This window comes from Haliotis rubra, unplaced genomic scaffold, assembly GCF_003918875.1.
Source record: "Haliotis rubra isolate DU_JTF1 unplaced genomic scaffold, ASM391887v1 Scf1050, whole genome shotgun sequence".
NCBI classification, from domain to species: domain Eukaryota; kingdom Metazoa; phylum Mollusca; class Gastropoda; order Lepetellida; family Haliotidae; genus Haliotis; species Haliotis rubra.
The window spans coordinates 237,691-256,969 of record NW_025764949.1 but is presented as its reverse complement, the minus strand read 5'-3'; the positions used below and the strand labels follow the sequence as shown (position 1 = coordinate 256,969).

General features: G+C 40.6%; 1 protein-coding gene across 1 annotated transcript; it reads right to left on the bottom strand.

Annotated features, from left to right (window-relative positions):
• Nucleotides 1-1,488: 1,488 nt before the first annotated feature.
• On the bottom strand, nucleotides 1,489-19,009 carry LOC124276492 (complement C1q tumor necrosis factor-related protein 4-like). The gene is made up of 6 exons (XM_046712126.1): nucleotides 18,877-19,009; nucleotides 16,227-16,653; nucleotides 6,964-6,995; nucleotides 4,836-4,976; nucleotides 4,183-4,380; nucleotides 1,489-1,971 (listed from the first exon to the last, which is right to left on the bottom strand). The coding sequence occupies exons 1-6, from the start codon at nucleotides 18,920-18,922 to the stop codon at nucleotides 1,544-1,546; spliced, it is 1,272 nt and encodes a 423-aa protein (XP_046568082.1). The 5' UTR covers nucleotides 18,923-19,009; the 3' UTR covers nucleotides 1,489-1,543.
• Nucleotides 19,010-19,279: the final 270 nt, after the last annotated feature.

The following is a 19,279-nucleotide window of genomic DNA, read 5'->3' as shown; positions in this document are numbered from 1 at the left end:
TTGATATATTTGATATCAGAAGATACGAGGGTGAGATTCTATTTATCATCCAAAATCACTCTTCATTAATTTTCAATGAAAAATGTACATCTCTGAACACGGTACTGACATTAGACTTGCATTGTGACGTCATCAAGTACATGACGTCATAGCATTGTCAGGGCATTGTACAAAATCCACTATCAAAACGATATCTCCTAGGAGATATCGTTTGATCTCACACAAGTGATATCTCCTGTGGACCACAGTTTTGGATGATAAACTCTGAATCGGCGATGTTCCGAAGGCTCCAAGGCAAAGCCTGAGACCTTGGTGATGAACAGAATCTAGTGTGTTTTAATTGCTTATCAAATCACGTTTAGAACGGATCAGCGCTCTATATAGTTAGAGGAGGATTTTCAGATCCCCTCCCCACTTTCAGTTAGAAACAACTTTTAATATATCAAGTGCTTTCGGGCATTTATTTTTCAAATGAGGATGCAAGGCTAAATGGTGAATAGCTCCCTTTACAACGTTAATAGGGGTGTCATCAAGAAACAATTCCGGGTCTTTGTGATGTTTATATTTTCGACAAAAAAGAATGCAATTCGTTTTTGATTTTGAAAATTTAAATCCGTTTTCTAAACACCATATATCGATTTTATGTAAACACCATTGCAGCTGCCTTTAAATAGTATTCACGATTTTGCAGCGACAGGAAATATTAACAGCAGGGGGCGGTGCGGTAGCCTAATGGTTACAGCGTTCGCTCGTCACGCTGAAGACCCGGGTTCGATTCCCCATATGTGTACAATGTGTGAAGCCCATTTCTTGTGTACTCCGCCGTGATGTTGCTGGACTATTGCTAAAATCGGCGTAAAACCCAACTCACTCACTCACTCAGTTGACTAAAATGTGACCGATTCATCCATTGCGATCAAGGAAACCTAACGTTTGTCATCTCTTGCGACAATTGTACCTCCTTGCAATAATGGAACTATTTCCTGTGGAAATTAAAACACTTCAAGTTAGACCAAACCATTATATTATCTTATATCAGAAAATGACATACTACGGCAGCAACCCGTAAGAATTGTGGTGGACGTATGGCGCGTCCTTGCATGGCCAAAGAGGTACTACCCGTTATCTTACACTTGAATATCCGAGTGAGAGTACATCTTCATCAACTCATGCCTATCGTACGAGGCGACTAGCTGATTCGGGTGGTTTGGTTTGCAGATATGCACGTAATCGTATTCTTATTGCTCAGACCCATGCCGATGACGTCAATCACTGGATGATTAGATCCAGATCCGATCGCTTAGAGACTGCCGCCATATAGGAGGAGTACTGGGGCAGATATGCACGTCATCGTATTCTTATTGCTCAGACCCATGCCGATGACGTCAATCACTGGATGATTAGGTCCAGATCCGATCGCTTAGAGACTGCCGCCATATAGGAGGAGTACCGTGTGTGACGTTAACAAAAAAAGAACAATTATATCAATACGGGGAAAGATCTTTTTTAATTACGTCACTAACATTTTCCAACCCTCAGTTCACTACCGAGCAGAGATTAGGTAGCTGGAGATGGTTGTGTATACCGCGTCAGCTCTTTCATACAGATACGTCGTGTGCCTTCTTGCTTGTACCCGCACCTTGTCCCCCCTTCTCACACGAACGATAACGGCGTTCGTAGCAGTCGCATAGTCAGTTCTTCCCCACGCACTCACTATAAGTTTGCCGTTGACGGTGAGTTCGAGCCACGCTTCTTTGCCTTTTTGAGTTAAGGCAGACAGCTGGAAAGAGTACACGCCGCTCCTAGGACAAGTGAATGTCCCCGTTTTCAGGTTGTAGGCGTTTCCAATGTTGAGGAAGATGTGGTTGAAGCAAAGGGTTCTTCCTTTACCAAGTGCAACGTTATGCGTGAGACCAGCGGAAAAGGCAACCTGGGACGGGGACGGGGAATGCAACCAACTAGTAGCCGATGCTGAAAGAACATGTCAACTATATATTACTCAAAAGACTATAAATGGCACGAAAGCATTCGTCACCACTCGCCCCTTTCCGCAACCAGAACTACTTTAAACAAGAACGACAACTCTATTCCTGTTTGATTGCAATGGTACTCACGAAATATACGGTGAACAGCTGGTAACAATTACGTTAGAATGGGTCTTTGACAAAAAAGCTTTCCTCCTTCTTTTAGTTCTATCAAAGGGTTTAATTCTTTAAAATAAACATGTGAAAACAAAAACAGCAATACAATGTGCTTCGGTGAGATTAAGTTCCATCGAAATCAAACAGGAATAGAGTTATCGTTCTTGTTTAAAGTAGTTCTGATGTTCATGCGCCAATATGAAATCCTTCCAGAAGGGCACGAGCCGCTATTCGGCTTGTCCCGGAATAACACGAGTTGCTCACGAATGGAGTCTTCTTGGACGTTACGGAAAGGGGCGAGTGGTGACGAATGGGTGCTTGTTATGTGCGAAAAAACGACAAACCAATCAGCACGGGCGTAATGATTGCGGTGCTTTGATAAAAATAATCCAGAGTACTTAAATCATGTATGGCATTATGTCATTGTTTAAAAAATCATGAAAAATATATCTCGTCATATTGAAAGTACAAAGAACATAGCTAACAGGATTTTGCTGCCTATTACGAAGCTTTTATAAGAATCATGCGATCAACGGATTACAAAATGGCTCTCATGGGTCCAGTTGACTGTGTATTTGACCATCTTACGGGCTTTTTGGGGCGATTGTACGTGCGCTTCCCAACATTTTAGGAAATACAGTTACAAATCGCTTCGAGTTTCAAAACAATTATATTATAGATATATAATCAACTTCACTCTTCAACACTGGGCTTATATCTCACATATCTGGGGATAATTTAGAACGACTATTTTAGGTTATTCATATTCTTTCAGCGTATTCATTTAATATTCTACTTTGGGATTTAATGGAGCTGAATTTGTTTTATTTTATTTGCATTTTCAATAAAATAAAATCCCACATGTAATTCTTAAACTCTATTTTGAAACATATATTTGGATATTTAAGGTGAACAGCAAGTTATAATTAAGTTAGAATATCTGTTCTTCTTTTAGTTGCATCAAAGGGATTTACATGTACTTCAGTGAATTCCCCCAAACAACCCACCTCAGCATAGGATTATGAAATCGAGGGGCACGAGTCGCTATTCGGCTTGTCCCGGAATAACACGAGAGGGTCAAGAATGTCTGTAAGGTAGGCGTCACGCCGAAGACCCGAGTTGATTCCACACATGGGTACAATGTGTGAAGCCCATTTCTGGTGTCCCCCGCCGTGATATTGCTGGAATATTGCTAAAGGTGGCGTAAAACCATACTCACTCACTCACTATAAGGTAGGTACATAACAAATGATATAAGATCCGTTCTAAACATTTAATATTATCCCAAATGCTCATGCAATAGCATGGGCACGTGCTTATAGCCCAATGGCAGATTGATATACTTTTATGTCTAAATGTTTCCATCCTATGCATATGATATGCCTTCGACACTGTGATTGTTAATGTACACTCTCCAAAAACCCCTAGCGTCAGAAATTACATCTCGTCCTATGTTAGTTTTACACAGGACTCAGCAATATCCCAGCTTTATGGCGGCGGTCTGTAAATAATCGAGTCTGGACCAGACAATCCAGTGATCCACAGCATGAACATCGATCAACGCAATTGGGATACAATGGCATGTGTCAACCCAGTCAGCGAGCCTGATCACCCGATCCCGTTAGTCGCCTCTTACGACAAGCATGGGTTGCTGAAGATCAATATTCTAACCCGGATCTTCACGGGTGGTTATCGTATTGACAATCAGACGATGATCTGTAGGTAATGGCGCCTGAGACCATTTAGGTGATCTGAAGCATTACCAACGTAACATGCCTATAGGTTAAAAGCCGATGTACACCTGGGCAAAGTATAATTGAAAAGAAACTCTATCACGTTCAACTTAACCTCGAGTGGATTATAGAGAATAGACGTCAAATAGCCGTCAACAATACAGTTTATTTCAAACGTTTAACATGATTGCGTAATGAAAGATTCATCATGACAATTCATTATTATTTTGATTACACCGATTCATGGACACTTGATTCAGTCTTTCCGCAGCAGATATCCAGAGAACTGAGACCACACCCCACCTCTCAGTGGAGCGTTTTGATGTCATACCTCTTTCTTACTAGAACGTGGTCCCCCACGTTCAGATGTATGATAACGCTCATAGTCTTGGAGCTGTAATGGTGTTGAATGGTCAGCACTGACTGGTCTGATCCTTCTTTCTCCAGGAAGAACTCAGAAGTACCGTGGTTGGTGGTTTCAAGCTGGCATTTCATCAGATAGAGACCTACAGAAATACGTAGCATAAATTGTCGTATGTTCGCCCCTAAATGTATACGCCCGTTGTCATTTTACTAATAATTTAGTTTTCTGTGACTGAACCTCTGAATTCATACGCCAGTGTTTAAACTTGGTTTGATATGACTCGAAAGTTTAATTACGATGGCCAATAAGAATATGTTCTTCAGGCACATTAATGAACAGGTACTCAGTGCGCCATGGGCTGACTCATTCAGATAGAGGGGATTATTTCGGTCCATTGTTGATTTTTTAAAAAAAATCTGTAATATGTTTTGGGTTTTTAAAAAAGAAAATTGTATTTAAAAAATACTTTGGGTACATTGACAACCGTTCTATAAAGGGCTTCTTAGATTAATGCTAAATTATACAATCGCTGTTTTTTAATCAGTCACGACGGCATGCAAGTACACAAGCTCATTGATACTGAAGTTGGTACAACACCTGCAATTGGAACATGGAATACCCCGGATGATGGGTTATACCCTGAACCATTGTTTGCCTCCACTTGGCTAAATACGATGGTACTGCGATGTCCGTAAGTAGTGTCCTTAGGCAGAATTGCCCTGAAGTATACCAGAGGACCTGAAAATAACACGATACAGGATGACTTATCTCAGATGTATCAGTAGAGTCTGACATGCACTGACAACTGAGAGAAGTATTCAACGTTTAACAGCTTACACTCCCACACAATCAATTACTCTCCATGCCAGTTCTCAAGAATTTAAGACAATATATTCGATGTGAGATGTGTGAGTGAGTTAAAATTTGACATCGCATCGGTAATATCGCAGCCATATCGCGATGAGAGCAAGTTGACTATAAATAAATGTCTGTCTACAAAGGACAGTAAAACAGTATGTTCAATATCACAGTTTAAAACATACCAGTGCAATATTTGCATATCAGTAATGAGATGAATGGTTTCCAAGGACCTAACTAATCGATTACTGATCATGAGTTGGTTTTGCAAACGCAGCTAATACGTGGAATTGGTCGATAATTTGAAGGATCGGTATGGTCACGTCAAGGTTTAAGAAGTGAGACAATGAGGAAGGAAATTTCCCCGACGTCCAAATGTCATCACAAATACCAGGTCCTGAGCTTTTTTTTTTTTACCTGAGTTTGAAAATAATAGTTTTATTTTCTTGGTTCTTTTGATTTTATTTAAATTTAGGTACATAGTAAGACGAGGAAGAGTGTTTAACCAAAGTTCCGCCCAGTTTATTTGCAATATCTGAAGCATACTTCATTTCCATTTTTAACGTGGTGGATGCTAGAATTACCTTAGATGTTTCGTACCATATTCCATACCTTGGACATTAGCGTGAATCTATTCTTGATACATAATTTTGTCAATATTGATATTAACGAAATTGACGTTTACTATTTTAAATAGAGAGGGTATATTTATATCATTTCTTCACGCGTAGGGGCGGTGTGTGTGTGTGTGTGTGTGTGTGTGTGTGTGTGTGTGTGTGTGTGTGTGTGTGTGTGTGTGTGCATGCATGCAGTTTCATTAATATACGCAGAAGTGGTTTATTTTAAAATAGGACTTGTAATTCCTTTCTTCTCATGTTTGCATTTCTCAAATGCAAGAAGCAATAGGTATTTCTACAATATTTATGAACTCGGTTCAGAAAATGAAAAACAGGTAAAATCCTTCTAAATTTTCAAACATTTACAGCCTTTGTAGACCTGAACTTAACAAAATAATTATTAAATATTAACTTTGAATTTTATTCTTGTGAATTCAGTTCGAAAAATGTAAATCAAACATAATGCAATTTTGAGATACCAGAAATGAACACCATGACACATTTTTTCAATTTATCAATTAATAATTCAGTTCATTATGAGCATGTTCTATATATAGGTAGTCTATTGTTCATCCCTCCCTATAATTTCGTCAAAATTGACGTTTACTTTGTTTTAAATTGAGGGGGTATATTTATATCATTTCTTCACGGGGGAGCAGTTGCATTATTTTTGCATCAGTCGATTATATTAAGATACGACATGTAGTTCCTTTCTTCTCATGTATGCATTTCTCACATGCAAGAAGCAATGTATATATAATTCTACAATATGATATGAACTCGGTTTTGTGTGGTAACTCAAATAGAGCAGGAAATGCTTGAAATAGATTAATTAAGTCTATACACTTTTGCCGAGATAGGCATCGAAGATAATATTATATTAAAATAGGGGATCCATTAGAAAAGGAGAAACTGATATTAGTACAGGCAAAATCCTTTTAAATTTTCAAAAAATACAACCTTTGTTAACATGAACTTTACAAAATAATTATTAAATATTAACTGTGAATTTTATTCTTGTGAATTCAATTCAAAAGTCTAAATCAAACATAATGCAAACTGGAGACAGCAGAAATGAACATCATGACACATGTACTCAATTTATCAATTAAGAAATATACATACATAATTCATTTCATGATGAGCATGTTCTATATAAGGGTAGTCTACTGTTCATTCCTCCCTACAAATCACAATGACTGTAAGTATTATCGTTAGTCAATAAGCAGCATTTAACAGTCATAACCTACCTCTCGCCTGCACCATGAACTCTGTCCACGAACTCGCCACCAGGCAAAGGCATACGTATAAAGTGAACTTCATTTTGTGACTACTGCAGCAACCGACTGATCAATTCGCTACCCCACTGTCATATATATAACTTCATACGAGGGTGCGATAGGTTTGTAGCTCACCTTGCAGATTGACTTATATAGGTATTGTCATTGAGTCACACATTTTTCCCCTACATAATTGAATATTACGTAATCGCCAACAGTATGACACATAGACTGTTGCCCAGTATTGTCCTAATTGGATAGTTGACCAGGATTAAAACACACAGAAACAACCAGGTTGTCAGTTCAGAAGATAACTTTCACAAACATCCTCTTCTCGGATAGCATTTGACTTGTACAAGTCTCTAAGGTAATTATTAATAATTTGAATGATAATTTCTTAAAAATATAAATAACACTCTAACAGACTGGCGTCATTATAGACTTGCCTATTTAAAGGGTAGAATGACTATACATCCATCGCCTTAGCCTTCAGTACAGCCTTGGAGCAAGGCTAGGATAGCCTGAGCAAGGATGTTTGTGAACATTACTGAACTGGCTTTTTCTGTGTGACATCACTTAGGAATGCGTTTCCTATTCCTTACGGATATCGGCTGAAAAAATAACACAATTCTTATGGTATTTATGCTTGTTGTTTTTAAATGAAGGGCCTTCTCCTCTAACATCTACATCTATCAGCTGCTAGATCCATCAGGTGAATTACCACTCGTGAGCCCGGTGATAAACAATGCCATCCGCCACTGACGAAACGAGCTCGAGGCTTCTCCCATTCTCGCGGTATTACCAGGAATTAACGTTATTGAGTGTATGTAAGAGCAATCCTGCCGGAAAGGGCGGGAAAAGTAATGATATGTCCAAGTTGGTATAAACTCCACAATATTCGTGACACTGCAAGATTTTGATCACTCACAGGCTTGGGCCACTTCCTAGTTACCAGTCGGTGATGTAAACAACAGCTAAGTGTCGCGCATCGGCGATTTCGGCAGAAAACGTGTTTACCGCGAGAATAGGAAACCCACGAGAATAGGAGACGGACCTATATATATTCAGGGTAAGAAGGATTTACTACTTTACGTTCTGAAACCGTGGAGTTTGTTTCATAGTCCGAAAAACATATGAACGTAAAAATGGTTTGGTTTGGTTGTTTTTAAAGCCGCACTCAGCTATATGGCGGTGGTCAGTAAATGATCGTATTTGGACCAGACAATCCAGTGATCAACAGCATGAGTATCGATTTGGATACGATGACATGTGTCAACCAAGTCTATATACGAGCCTGACCACCCGATCCCGTTAGTCGCCTCCTACGACAAGCATGGGTTGCCGAAGACCGGTTCTAACCCGGATCTTCACAGGTTCGAAACAATAATATAAAGTATAAACGATATAGACCGTTAGGCGAAAGGCATATAGCCAGACATTTCCCCATTTCTTCATAACTTACTACGACATACATGACAATAGTATGACTTTTCAGTTCACTACCAGCGCAGGTATAGCATTGTCAAGCCGAAATGTTGAGTTGCAGATGAACGAACCACTATTGCAGATACAGATTGATAAAAATAGATATTCCATCATGGTTTCAGAAAGGAACAATACAAAAGAAGAAGATCAGTAGGCTCACCGACATACATGGCTTATTGTGTGTTTGTGTAGTTTTGTTTATATCAATTTGAAAGACAGGGTGAGCTACAACCAGTTGTCATCAGGATCATGTTAACCATGGACGTCCGTTGCAACAGCTTGTAGGGTTATCATTATGAGTCACATACACGGATGTCCCACGTTCTCCTCCAAACCATCTGAAACACACACAGAAAATATTAACGCAAGAATAACATAAAACTGTGCCTTATGTTCACAATAATCAGTCACAACATATTTCTGATATTTTGAGCGTTCCTTATATTCTTTGGAGTGGTACAAGTATGTGGACTTGAACTTTCAGGTTCCAAGTCATCACTGTACGAATATCAATGTCACTTTCTAGTGAAGGCCGCATTACGTTTCAAGAGTGACATCACCTTATGAGGAGTGTATTCGGGATAAGAAGGATTTAACACTTTACGTTCTGAATCCGTGCTTCTATTGCAACGTGCACATGGTTCGGTGACTCCCATGCAGCATCCATATTGTACGTCACAGACAAGACAACCATTTGTCCTTTTACTTACACTAAATTACGGCTAGGACGAACTCCAATTCACCACTAAAATTAGTTCGTCACAGCCGTAGTTCGTCATAAGTGAGTGAGTTTAGTTTTACGCCGCACTCAGCAATATTCGAGCTATATGGCGGAGGTCTGTAAATAATCGAGTCTGGACCAGACAATCCAGTGATCCACAGCATGGGCATCTCTCTGCGCAATTGGGAACCGATGACGTGTCAACCAAGTCAGCGAGCCAGACCACGTGACCCCGTTAGTCACCTCTTACGACAAGCATGGGTTGCTGAATATCAATTCTATCCCGGATCTTCACGGGTCTTCGTCATAAGCATTTCGACTGACAGACATCTTGGATCAAGTTGTGTAACTCATCATGTTGATATATGGCAAGTGTGCAATGTATTCATCTTATGAGGGGCTGTAGGGTAGCCTTGTAGTCAAAACGTTCTCTCGTCACGCCAAAGGCCCGGGTTCGATTACCCACATTGATACAATGCGAGAAGCCCATTGGTAATGTTGCTGGAATATTGCTAAAAGCAGCGTAAAACCATACTCACACACTCACTATTCGTCTTATAAACAAGATGATTGGTGGCACGAGAGCAGTTCAAAGATTATGAGATGAAGAGTTCTTTATACACATCAACCTTGTCTTTGAGAGAGCACATATAGGATCACAAAGTGAGTTAGATGTATGTCCAACACTTTTATGATGAAATATACTAACAGCAATCGGCGAGACCCCTCCCCCCTCAGTTCGTTATATAAGCGTGTTTTGTGTACTTTGTTTACTACCTGTTAATCCTAGTAGGGGAACAGAGAATGGGCAATTTTATGATTGACATGCCTGTTTATTCTCTCCAATTATAGGATAGTGGAACGTTAATCATTTCCCTACACAGGAACAGGACTGATTGAGTCCCATCTGTAGACGTGTAATAACTAGTCTATATCGAATAATGGGGCACTGTCGTTAGCTGGGTTGTGTGATTTGTAGACGTGTAACAGTCTACATCGGATATGGGGACACAGTCGTTAGCTGGGTTGTGTGATTTGTAGACGTGTAACAGTCTACATCGGATATGGGGACACAGTCGTTAGCTGGGTTGTGTGATTTGTAGACGTGTAACAGTCTACATCGGATATGGGGACACAGTCGTTAGCTGGGTTGTGTGATTTGTAGACGTGTAACAGTCTACATCGGATATGGGGACACAGTCGTTAGCTGGGTTGTGTGATTTGTAGACGTGTAACAGTCTACATCGGATATGGGGACAGTGTCGTTAGCTAGGTTGTGTCGGGAAACATAAAACAATAACTTTTCACCAAGCAATTTATGACCATAGGGCAATTAAATATATCCCTAAGTTGTGAGTGAGTGATTGAGTTTAGTTTTCTGCCGCACTCAGCAATATTCCAGCTATATGGCGGAGGTCTGTAAATAATCGAGTCTGAACCAGACAGTGACTGATCAACAGCATGACCATCGATCTGCGCAAATGGGAACCGATGACATGTGTCAACCAAGCCAGCGAGCCTGACCACCCGATCATGGGTTACTGAAGATCAATATTCTAACCCGGACCTACACGGATAGGTTAATCAAAGGCTTTAATGATCTAGCCCTCAATCACGTATGGCTTGCTGCACACATGTGCCGCACGGGGACATAAGAAACACTCGCGGGTCACACAGGGAATCTTGACACATATCAATTAATTTGACAAGTGCCACAGAGGGCATAAACCATTTGTTACCACCCATTCTGATTGTGACCTTCGTTATAACATGTTTCTAGATTTGTTGATAATATGCATTTTTGGTTATTGTTTTACCTGTAAAATGGTATTTTGGATGATGATTAGAGGACCAAATTAAAAGGCCTAGTTGGGAACACATGGTTATTTAATATTTGTTAAAACTTCCTACTTTGATGAAGTCATAAACAAGAAGACAAAGTCATCAATATCCCCCGCAAAGGTAAAATTATCTTCATGAATATGTCAACTAGTAATGACTATGTCAAATGTTACATTGTTCTTCACATTGAAAATATACATATGGAAACTATGCACATACTAACATGCATGTATCAACAACAGACTGCCTGAGTGCTCCAACAATTTGATGTACCTCAGTAATGTTGATACTGGAATACACATAGCACTTGGATTCACATTTTACATTTTTTAAATTTAAAAAAATAAAATAAAGTGACTATGGACATATATTACAAAGGTTTAGAAATCTTATTGCTTTCCTTGAGTCCCTTATAAAGTGCATTCATGAGCTTATCTAATCTGAGGCAACTAGTCTTTGTTGAGGCACAGCATCGGGCAGTGTGACAAGTTGGATGTTTTGTAACACCGAGCTCAAAAAAAGAATCCAGCTATGTGACAATGGTCTGTTATGCCTCTATTCCATACAGACCACGAACCGCCACGAATTGACAAACTGACAAAACTAATTCGTATATAGACGTAATCAGTTCTTGCAATTCTTCAGCAATTGGGAATTCGAGGCACTCGTTTCGAACTGTTCATGAACTTTGGTCATGAACTCCCGAATCTAAACATATCGTAGTTAATTCATAACAAATTCGTAGTGCATTCATAGGCATCGTAACTGAATCGTAATCGAATCGTAATCGATTCGTAGACATTCGTTGGTATTCGTCAATTCGTGGCTAGACCACGAATCGGCTAAGAATCTGTCACGAATCCCACAAATACACGCCGAAGCAGGTACGACGCAACTGTCTACGAATCAGCTACGATTGCCGGCAAATCAGGTGTATAAGGAGTTTAACACTGACGTCAGGTCATCAGCTGCTGACGATTGTGCCACGAAATCCACGAATCAGCAAGATGTCAGGAAACACTGCAGGCTAGGACACGGGGGGAAGATTGAGGAGTAGGGAAGAGGGGGAAGAAGGCACACACACACACACACACACACAGAGTGAGAAAAACACACACACAGAGAGAGAGAGAGAAACACACACACAAGAGTCACTACCCTTACACTGGCAGATGAACCAGCTCCAGAAGTAGAGAAAGATGTGGCGGAATCACCAGCTCAGCCAGTGGCCGGTGATGTTGGTGATAATGTACGATGAGCATCTTTCCAGTCCAACAGCAAGTAGGGGTGATACGGTTTACCAAGGTATTAGTTGAACCACGGTATTTTGCTTCGGTTCGGTGTACTGCAATCCAAAATTTCGGTATTTTTGGTTTTCGTACCGTCATTTTATTAACCTTTTTAAACCTTTTCTTAAACGCCTAGAATCGAACCTCGATGCATTTCTTTGCTGGACGGTAGCTATTTTCCTGGAAGTAAGTTCGCCTCAAGTCGTCTACTTACAAAGTCAGCAAGACAGCAAATGCAGACCACCTCATTCTATACGCGTGCCACTTCCGCTTACCATGTTGATGAGGGTCCACTTTTCGCGCCTAAGGCGATCGCACCAATTTCATCTTATTCTCAGCAATCACTAACCGATCACCGCCTCATCATCCGTGGGCCCCTAGACCAGCGTTACTGACTCACTGAAGTCATATTAGACAATTAATTGCCAACATTTTGTTTTTACAATTAAAGTGGCATGCTCCGTGGGAAGTCAACGGTGACTTATGAAACTGTCTCAGACGTAAAATGTATCCAGCCACGTAAGTGTTGAGCCTATTTTAATTATCATTTTGAATAACATGCGTGATACTAATACGATAGCAATATGTATATATTATCTCTGTTAAAATAACTGCTTGAGATATAATTATTCTTGTAATGAAAACAATGACAACAATTCTTTGATGTTATATTTTCAGTTCGTTATTAACTGAAACATCCAGTAGATTGGAGCAAAACATTTCCGGCTTGGCTGAATAACAGGTAGCATAACAGGAAATAAAACTGAATTATCATGTGTTGTGATGTTTGATTGCAGGTTTCCTATACACATATCTATTTTCATTTGCAAAGTTTGTTTCTTCACCTCCGACGATACGATATAGTTTTGAATGGGCACAATACACGAAATAGCAGTTCTGTTATATCCATGGAAAATACGATTTCACTTGGCCTTTGGTATGCTTTGGCTCTCGACCAATCAGAATTGGACAAACTTATCTTCAGGGTAATTAATACCTGTACGTATCTCATCTACAAATTTTAGGGGACCGCCTCCGGAGTGTAGTGGTTAGAGCGTCCGCCCGGAGAGCGGAAGGTTCGATCCCGAACCACGTCATACCAAAAGACGTGAAAATTGGTACTCGTTGGTCCCTGCCTGGCGCTCGACTTTAATGGGTACAACAAGGACTGGTCGGCTAGGAGTCAGTATAATGTGTCTGAGTTGGGTATCCATGCTTAACTGCAGTATGGTCTCTCTTAAGTGCGACGTTAAACCCTATTTCACCTTCACCTCATTGTTTTAGGAATATTTATTTACTGGCACATCAACACATCTCCTATGTCTATATATACCATATACATTGACTTATTTGACCAGCAATGACAATACTCAAGCAGCCCTCAAACAGTGAAGCATACAATTGTATGGACAACTTGTTATGATTGTAAACAACAACATTTCAGATTTCTTCAAATTTGTTAATATTAGGTCTACCTCTGGCCTTACTAACTGTCATGGTGGAGAAGAGAAAAGTTACATTGGGGCTATATTTTCAAGATTTATGTAAGGTGCTGAAATAGCGGATTGTATTTTCATTCCAAGTGGTGAATTGAGTGATAATCTTTCATTATAGTGTTCTTTAGATAGAGGATAAAGTTGTATGTAGGATTTGATTCAGTACAACGCAATATTATAACATACTGTTAAGATAACTTTGCGTATATTAAGGGGTGGATCATGGCACAGGGGGTAAGCCCTGTCCATGCTCAAACGGAAGTTGGTCGTCATCAACTACCATTTCCTCGATTGACAGTCGATCCCGGTAGAGAGTGAGTCCCAAACTTCGTAAGATTTTGATATTTCCAAGTAGTTAATGTTTATGAAATTGCCTTGTCTTACAGGCTGAATGGTCACGGATTATAACCCCCATATCATTTGGTCATGACACATAATATTTTGTTTACATTTGAATCATTTCTTGACACGTCTTTCGGCGTGAATCGGAAAAAACCGAGACGTCGACGTCTTTATATTTATTACTCAATTGAATTCATTTCACGTATTGTGCATTTTTAGGCTAAATGGGGTTATGTAGCCTCTGTGTCAAGATTTTAGCTTCTGTCAATACATACAAACTGAGATATTAGTGAAAACAATAACAGTACGCGCCCATGGTACTTGCTCATGTAAACAAATCATCTGTACGGGTTGTTAGAAAGGTATTGTACGGGTGGTTGGTTTCCTGTTTGTTATCAACTGAGGTAGGACATTGGTTTGAAGCATGCAACTGTGTATTGAATGACGTATTTGGCCCCATGTTTCTCCTTTTCCATCTGCGCAAATTTTCAAGCAATGCCACTGAAATATTCTGAAATCTTAGCAAGAACGTCATCAAGTACATGACGTCATAGCATTGTCAGGGCATTGTAAAAATCTACTGTCAAAACGATATCTCCTAGGAGATATCGTTTGATCTCACACAAGCGATATCTCCTGTGGACCACAGTTTTGGATGATAATCTCTGAATCGGCGATGTTCTGAAGGATCCAAGGCAAAGCCTGAGACCTTGGTGATGAAAAGAATCTAGTGTGTTTTAATTGCTTATCAAATCACGTTTAGAACGGATCAGCGCTCTATATAGTTAGAGGAGGATTTTCAGATCCCCTCCCCACTTTCAGTTAGAAACAACTTTTAATATATCAAGTGCTTTCGGGCATTTATTTTTCAAATGAGGACGCAAGGCTAAATGGTGAATAGCTCCCTTTACAGCGTTAATAGGGGTGTCATCTAGAAACAATTCCGGGTCTTTGTGATGTTTATATTTTCGACAAAAAAGAATGCAATTCGTTTTTGATTTTGAAAATTTAAATCCGTTTTCTAAACACCATATATCGATTTTATGTTAACACCATTGCAGCTACCTTTAAATAGTATTCATGATTTTGCAGCGACAGGAAATATACAATGCAGGGGGCGGTGCGGTAGCCTAATGGTTACAGCGTTCGCTCGTCACGCTGAAGACCCGGGTTCGATTCCCCATATGCGTACAATGTGTGAAGCCCATTTCTTGTGTACCCCGCCGTGATGTTGCTGGACTATTGCTAAAATCGGCGTAAAACCCAACTCACTCACTCACTCAGTTGACTAAAATGTGACCGATTCATCCATTGCGATCAAGGAAACCTAACGTTTGTCATCTCTTGCGACAATTGTACCTCCTTGCAATAATGGAACTATTTCCTGTCGAAATTAAAACACTTCAAGTTAGATCAAACCATTATCATACCTTATCAGAAAGAGACATACTACAGCAGCAACCCGTAAGAACTGTGGTGGACGCATCCTTGCATGGCCAAAGAGGAACCACCCGTTATTTTACACTTGAATATCCGAGTAAGAGTACATCTTCATCAACTCATGCCTATCGTACGAGGCGACTAGCGTAATCGGGTGGTTTGGTTTGCAGATGTGCACGTCATCGTATTCTTTTTGCTCAGAGCCATGCCGATGACGTCAATCACTGGATGATTAGATCCAGATCCGATCGCTTAGAGACTGGCGCCATATAGTAGGAGTACTGGGGCAGATGTGCAGGTCATCGTATTCTTACTGCTCAGAGCCATGCTGATGACGTCAATCACTGGATGATTAGATCCAGATCCGATCGCTTAGAGACTGCCGCCATATAGGAGGAGTATTGGGGCAGATGTGCACGTCATCGTATTCTTACTGCTCAGAGCCATGCTGATGACGTCAATCACTGGATGATTAGATCCAGATCCGATCGCTTAGAGACTGCCGCCATATAGGAGGAGTACCGTGTGTGGCGTTAACAAAAAAAAGAACAATTATACCAATACGGGGAAAAGATCTTTTTTAATTACGTCACTAACATTTTCCAACCCTCAGTTCACCACCGAGCAGAGATTAGATAGCCGGAGAAGGTTGTGTATACCTGGTCAGCTCTTCCAAACAACCTCGTCGTGTGCCTTCTTGCTTGTACCCGCACCCTGTCCCCCTTTCTCACACGAACGATAACGGCGTTCGTAGCAGTCGCATACCCAGTTCTTCCCCACGCACTCACTATAAGTTTGCCGTTGACGGTGAGTTCGAGCCACGCTTCTTTGCCTTTTTGAGTTAAGGCAGACAGCTGGAAAGAGTACACGCCGCTCCTAGGACAAGTGAATGTCCCCGTTTTCAGGTTGTAGGCGTTTCCAATGTTGAGGAAGATGTGGTTGAAGCAAAGGGTTCTTCCTTTACCAAGTGCAACGTTATGCGTGAGACCAGCGGAAAAGGCAACCTGGGACGGGGACGGGGAATGGAACCAACTAGTAGCCGATGCTGAAAGAACATGTCAACTATATATTACTCAAAAGACTATAAATGGCACGAAAGCATTCTTCACCACTCGCCTCTTTCCACAACCAGAACTACTTTAAACAAGAACGACAACTCTATTCCTGTTTGATTGCAATGGTACTCACGAAATATACGGTGAACAGCTGGTAACAATTACGTTAGAATGTGTCTTTAACAAAAAAGCTTTCCTCCTTCTTTTAGTTGTATCAAACCGTTTAGTTCTTTAAAATAAACAAGTGAAAACAAAAACAGCAATACAATGTGCTTCGGTGATATCAGAGACCATATATTATATGGTCTCTGGTGATATTAAGTTCCATCGAAATCAAACAGGAATAGAGTTATCGTTCTTGTTTAAAGTAGTTCTGATGTTCATGCGCCAATATGAAATCCTTCCAGAGGGGCACGAGCCGCTATTCGGCTTGTCCCGGAATAACACGAGTTGCTCACGAATGGAGTCTTCTTGGACGTTACGGAAAGGGGCGAGTGGTGACGAATGGATGCTTGTCATGTGCGAAAAAACGACAAACCAATCAGCACGGGCGTAATGAATGCGGTGCTTTGCTAAAAATAATCCAGAATACATAAATCGTGTATGGCATTATGTCATTGTTTAAAAAATCATGAAAAATATATCTCGTCATATTGAAAGTACAAAGAACGTACCTAACAGGATTTTGCTGCCTATTATGAAGCTTTTATAAGAATCATGCAATTAACGGATTCTCATGGGTCCAGTTGACAGTGTATTTGACCATCTTACGGGCTTCTTTTGGCGATTGTACGTGCGCTTCCCAACATTTTAGGAAGTTATAAATCGCTTCGAGTTTCAAAACAATTATATTATAGATATATAATCAACTTCACTCTTCAACACTGGGCTTATATCTCGCATTTCTGGGGATAATTTAGTACGACTATTTTAGGTTATTCATATTCTTTCAGCGTATTCATTTAATATTCTACTTTGGGATTTAATGGAGCTGAATTTGTTTTATTTTATTTGCATTTTCAATAAAATAAAATCCCATATGTGATTCTTAAACTCTATTTTGAAACATATATTTGGATATGTAAGGTGAACAGCTGGTTATAATTAAGTTAGAAAATCTGTTCTCCTTCTTTTAGTTGCATCAAAGGGATTTACTTCATTAAAAGAAATGAATAACCCTCCAACAACCCACCCCAGCATACGATTTACAAGTGTTTCGGTGATATTAAGTACCATCAGAATCAAACAGGGATATAGTTATCGTTCTTGTTTAAAGTAGCTCTGATGTTCATACGCCAATATGAAATCGAGGGGCACGAGTCGCTATTCGGCTTGTCCCGGAATAACACAAGAGGGTCAAGAATGTCTGTAAGGTAGGCGTCACGCCAAAGACCCGAGTTTGATTTCCCATCTGGGTACAATGTGTGAAGCCCATTTCTGGTTTCCCCCACCGTGATATTGCTGGAATATTGCTAAAAGCGGCGTAAAACTATACTCACTCACTCACTATAAGGTAGGTACATAACATTCCATCCTATGCATATGATATGCCTTCGACACAGTGATTGTAATTTTCACTCTCCCAAACCCCCTAGGACCGCCTCCGTGATGTAGTAGTTAGAGCGTCCGCCCGGAGAGCGGAAGGTCGCTGGTTCGATCCCTGACCGCGTCATACCAAAAAGACGTTAAAATATGGTACTTGTTGGTCCCTGCCTGGCGCTCGGCATTAATGGGTACAGCAAGGACTGGTCGGCTCGGAGTCAGTATAATGTATCTGAGTGGGGTATTCATGCTTCACTGCCGCATGGTATCTCAGTGAGCTAGCACTATAAAACCAGCTTAAGTCTGTGTTAGTACAAGCAGCCGCACATACACATACACATGCATGCACGTCGTCATATGAGCGAAATATTCTCAAGCACGACGTAAAACCCAATTTCACCTCACCTCACCTCACCTCACCAAAACCCCTAGCGTCAGAACTTACATCTCATCCTATGTTACCAATGCTAGTGAGTGGGCGAGTTTGGTTTTACGCCGCTTTTAGCAATATTCCAGCAATATCACGGTGGTGGACACCAGAAATGGGCTTCACACATTGTACCCAGTTGTGGAATCGAACCCGGGCCTTCAGAATGACGACCGAACGCCTTAACAACTAGACTACTTCACCACCCCTACCAATGATAGTACAGGTAAAACGTGATACATACCTGATATCCCCAGCACCAAAACACAGATGAAGTACCGGATCATCATCTCAGGATACGACAGAGGACTATGGTCAGTGGTATGAATCTGACTATCTGTTGAAAATCAACTGATGCAGCGTCATTTAAAGAGAGATGCCATCGATCCACTTAACTTACACGTGTACATATGGTGTCCTATTATGCCATCGCGTGGCGCGTAAAAAAAGAACTACGTCGTGGTCGACGTAGTCTTTGTTATGCGACGTCGTGGGCGACGTCGCCCACGACGTAGTTCTTTTTTGACGCGACACGCGATGGCAATTATAGGACACCATATGTACATACGCGTTCCTGGTGTTAACCGGATTTATGGCCCGTATTGTTGTGTAAATCGCAGTTCCGGAAACATAAAACCATAACTTTT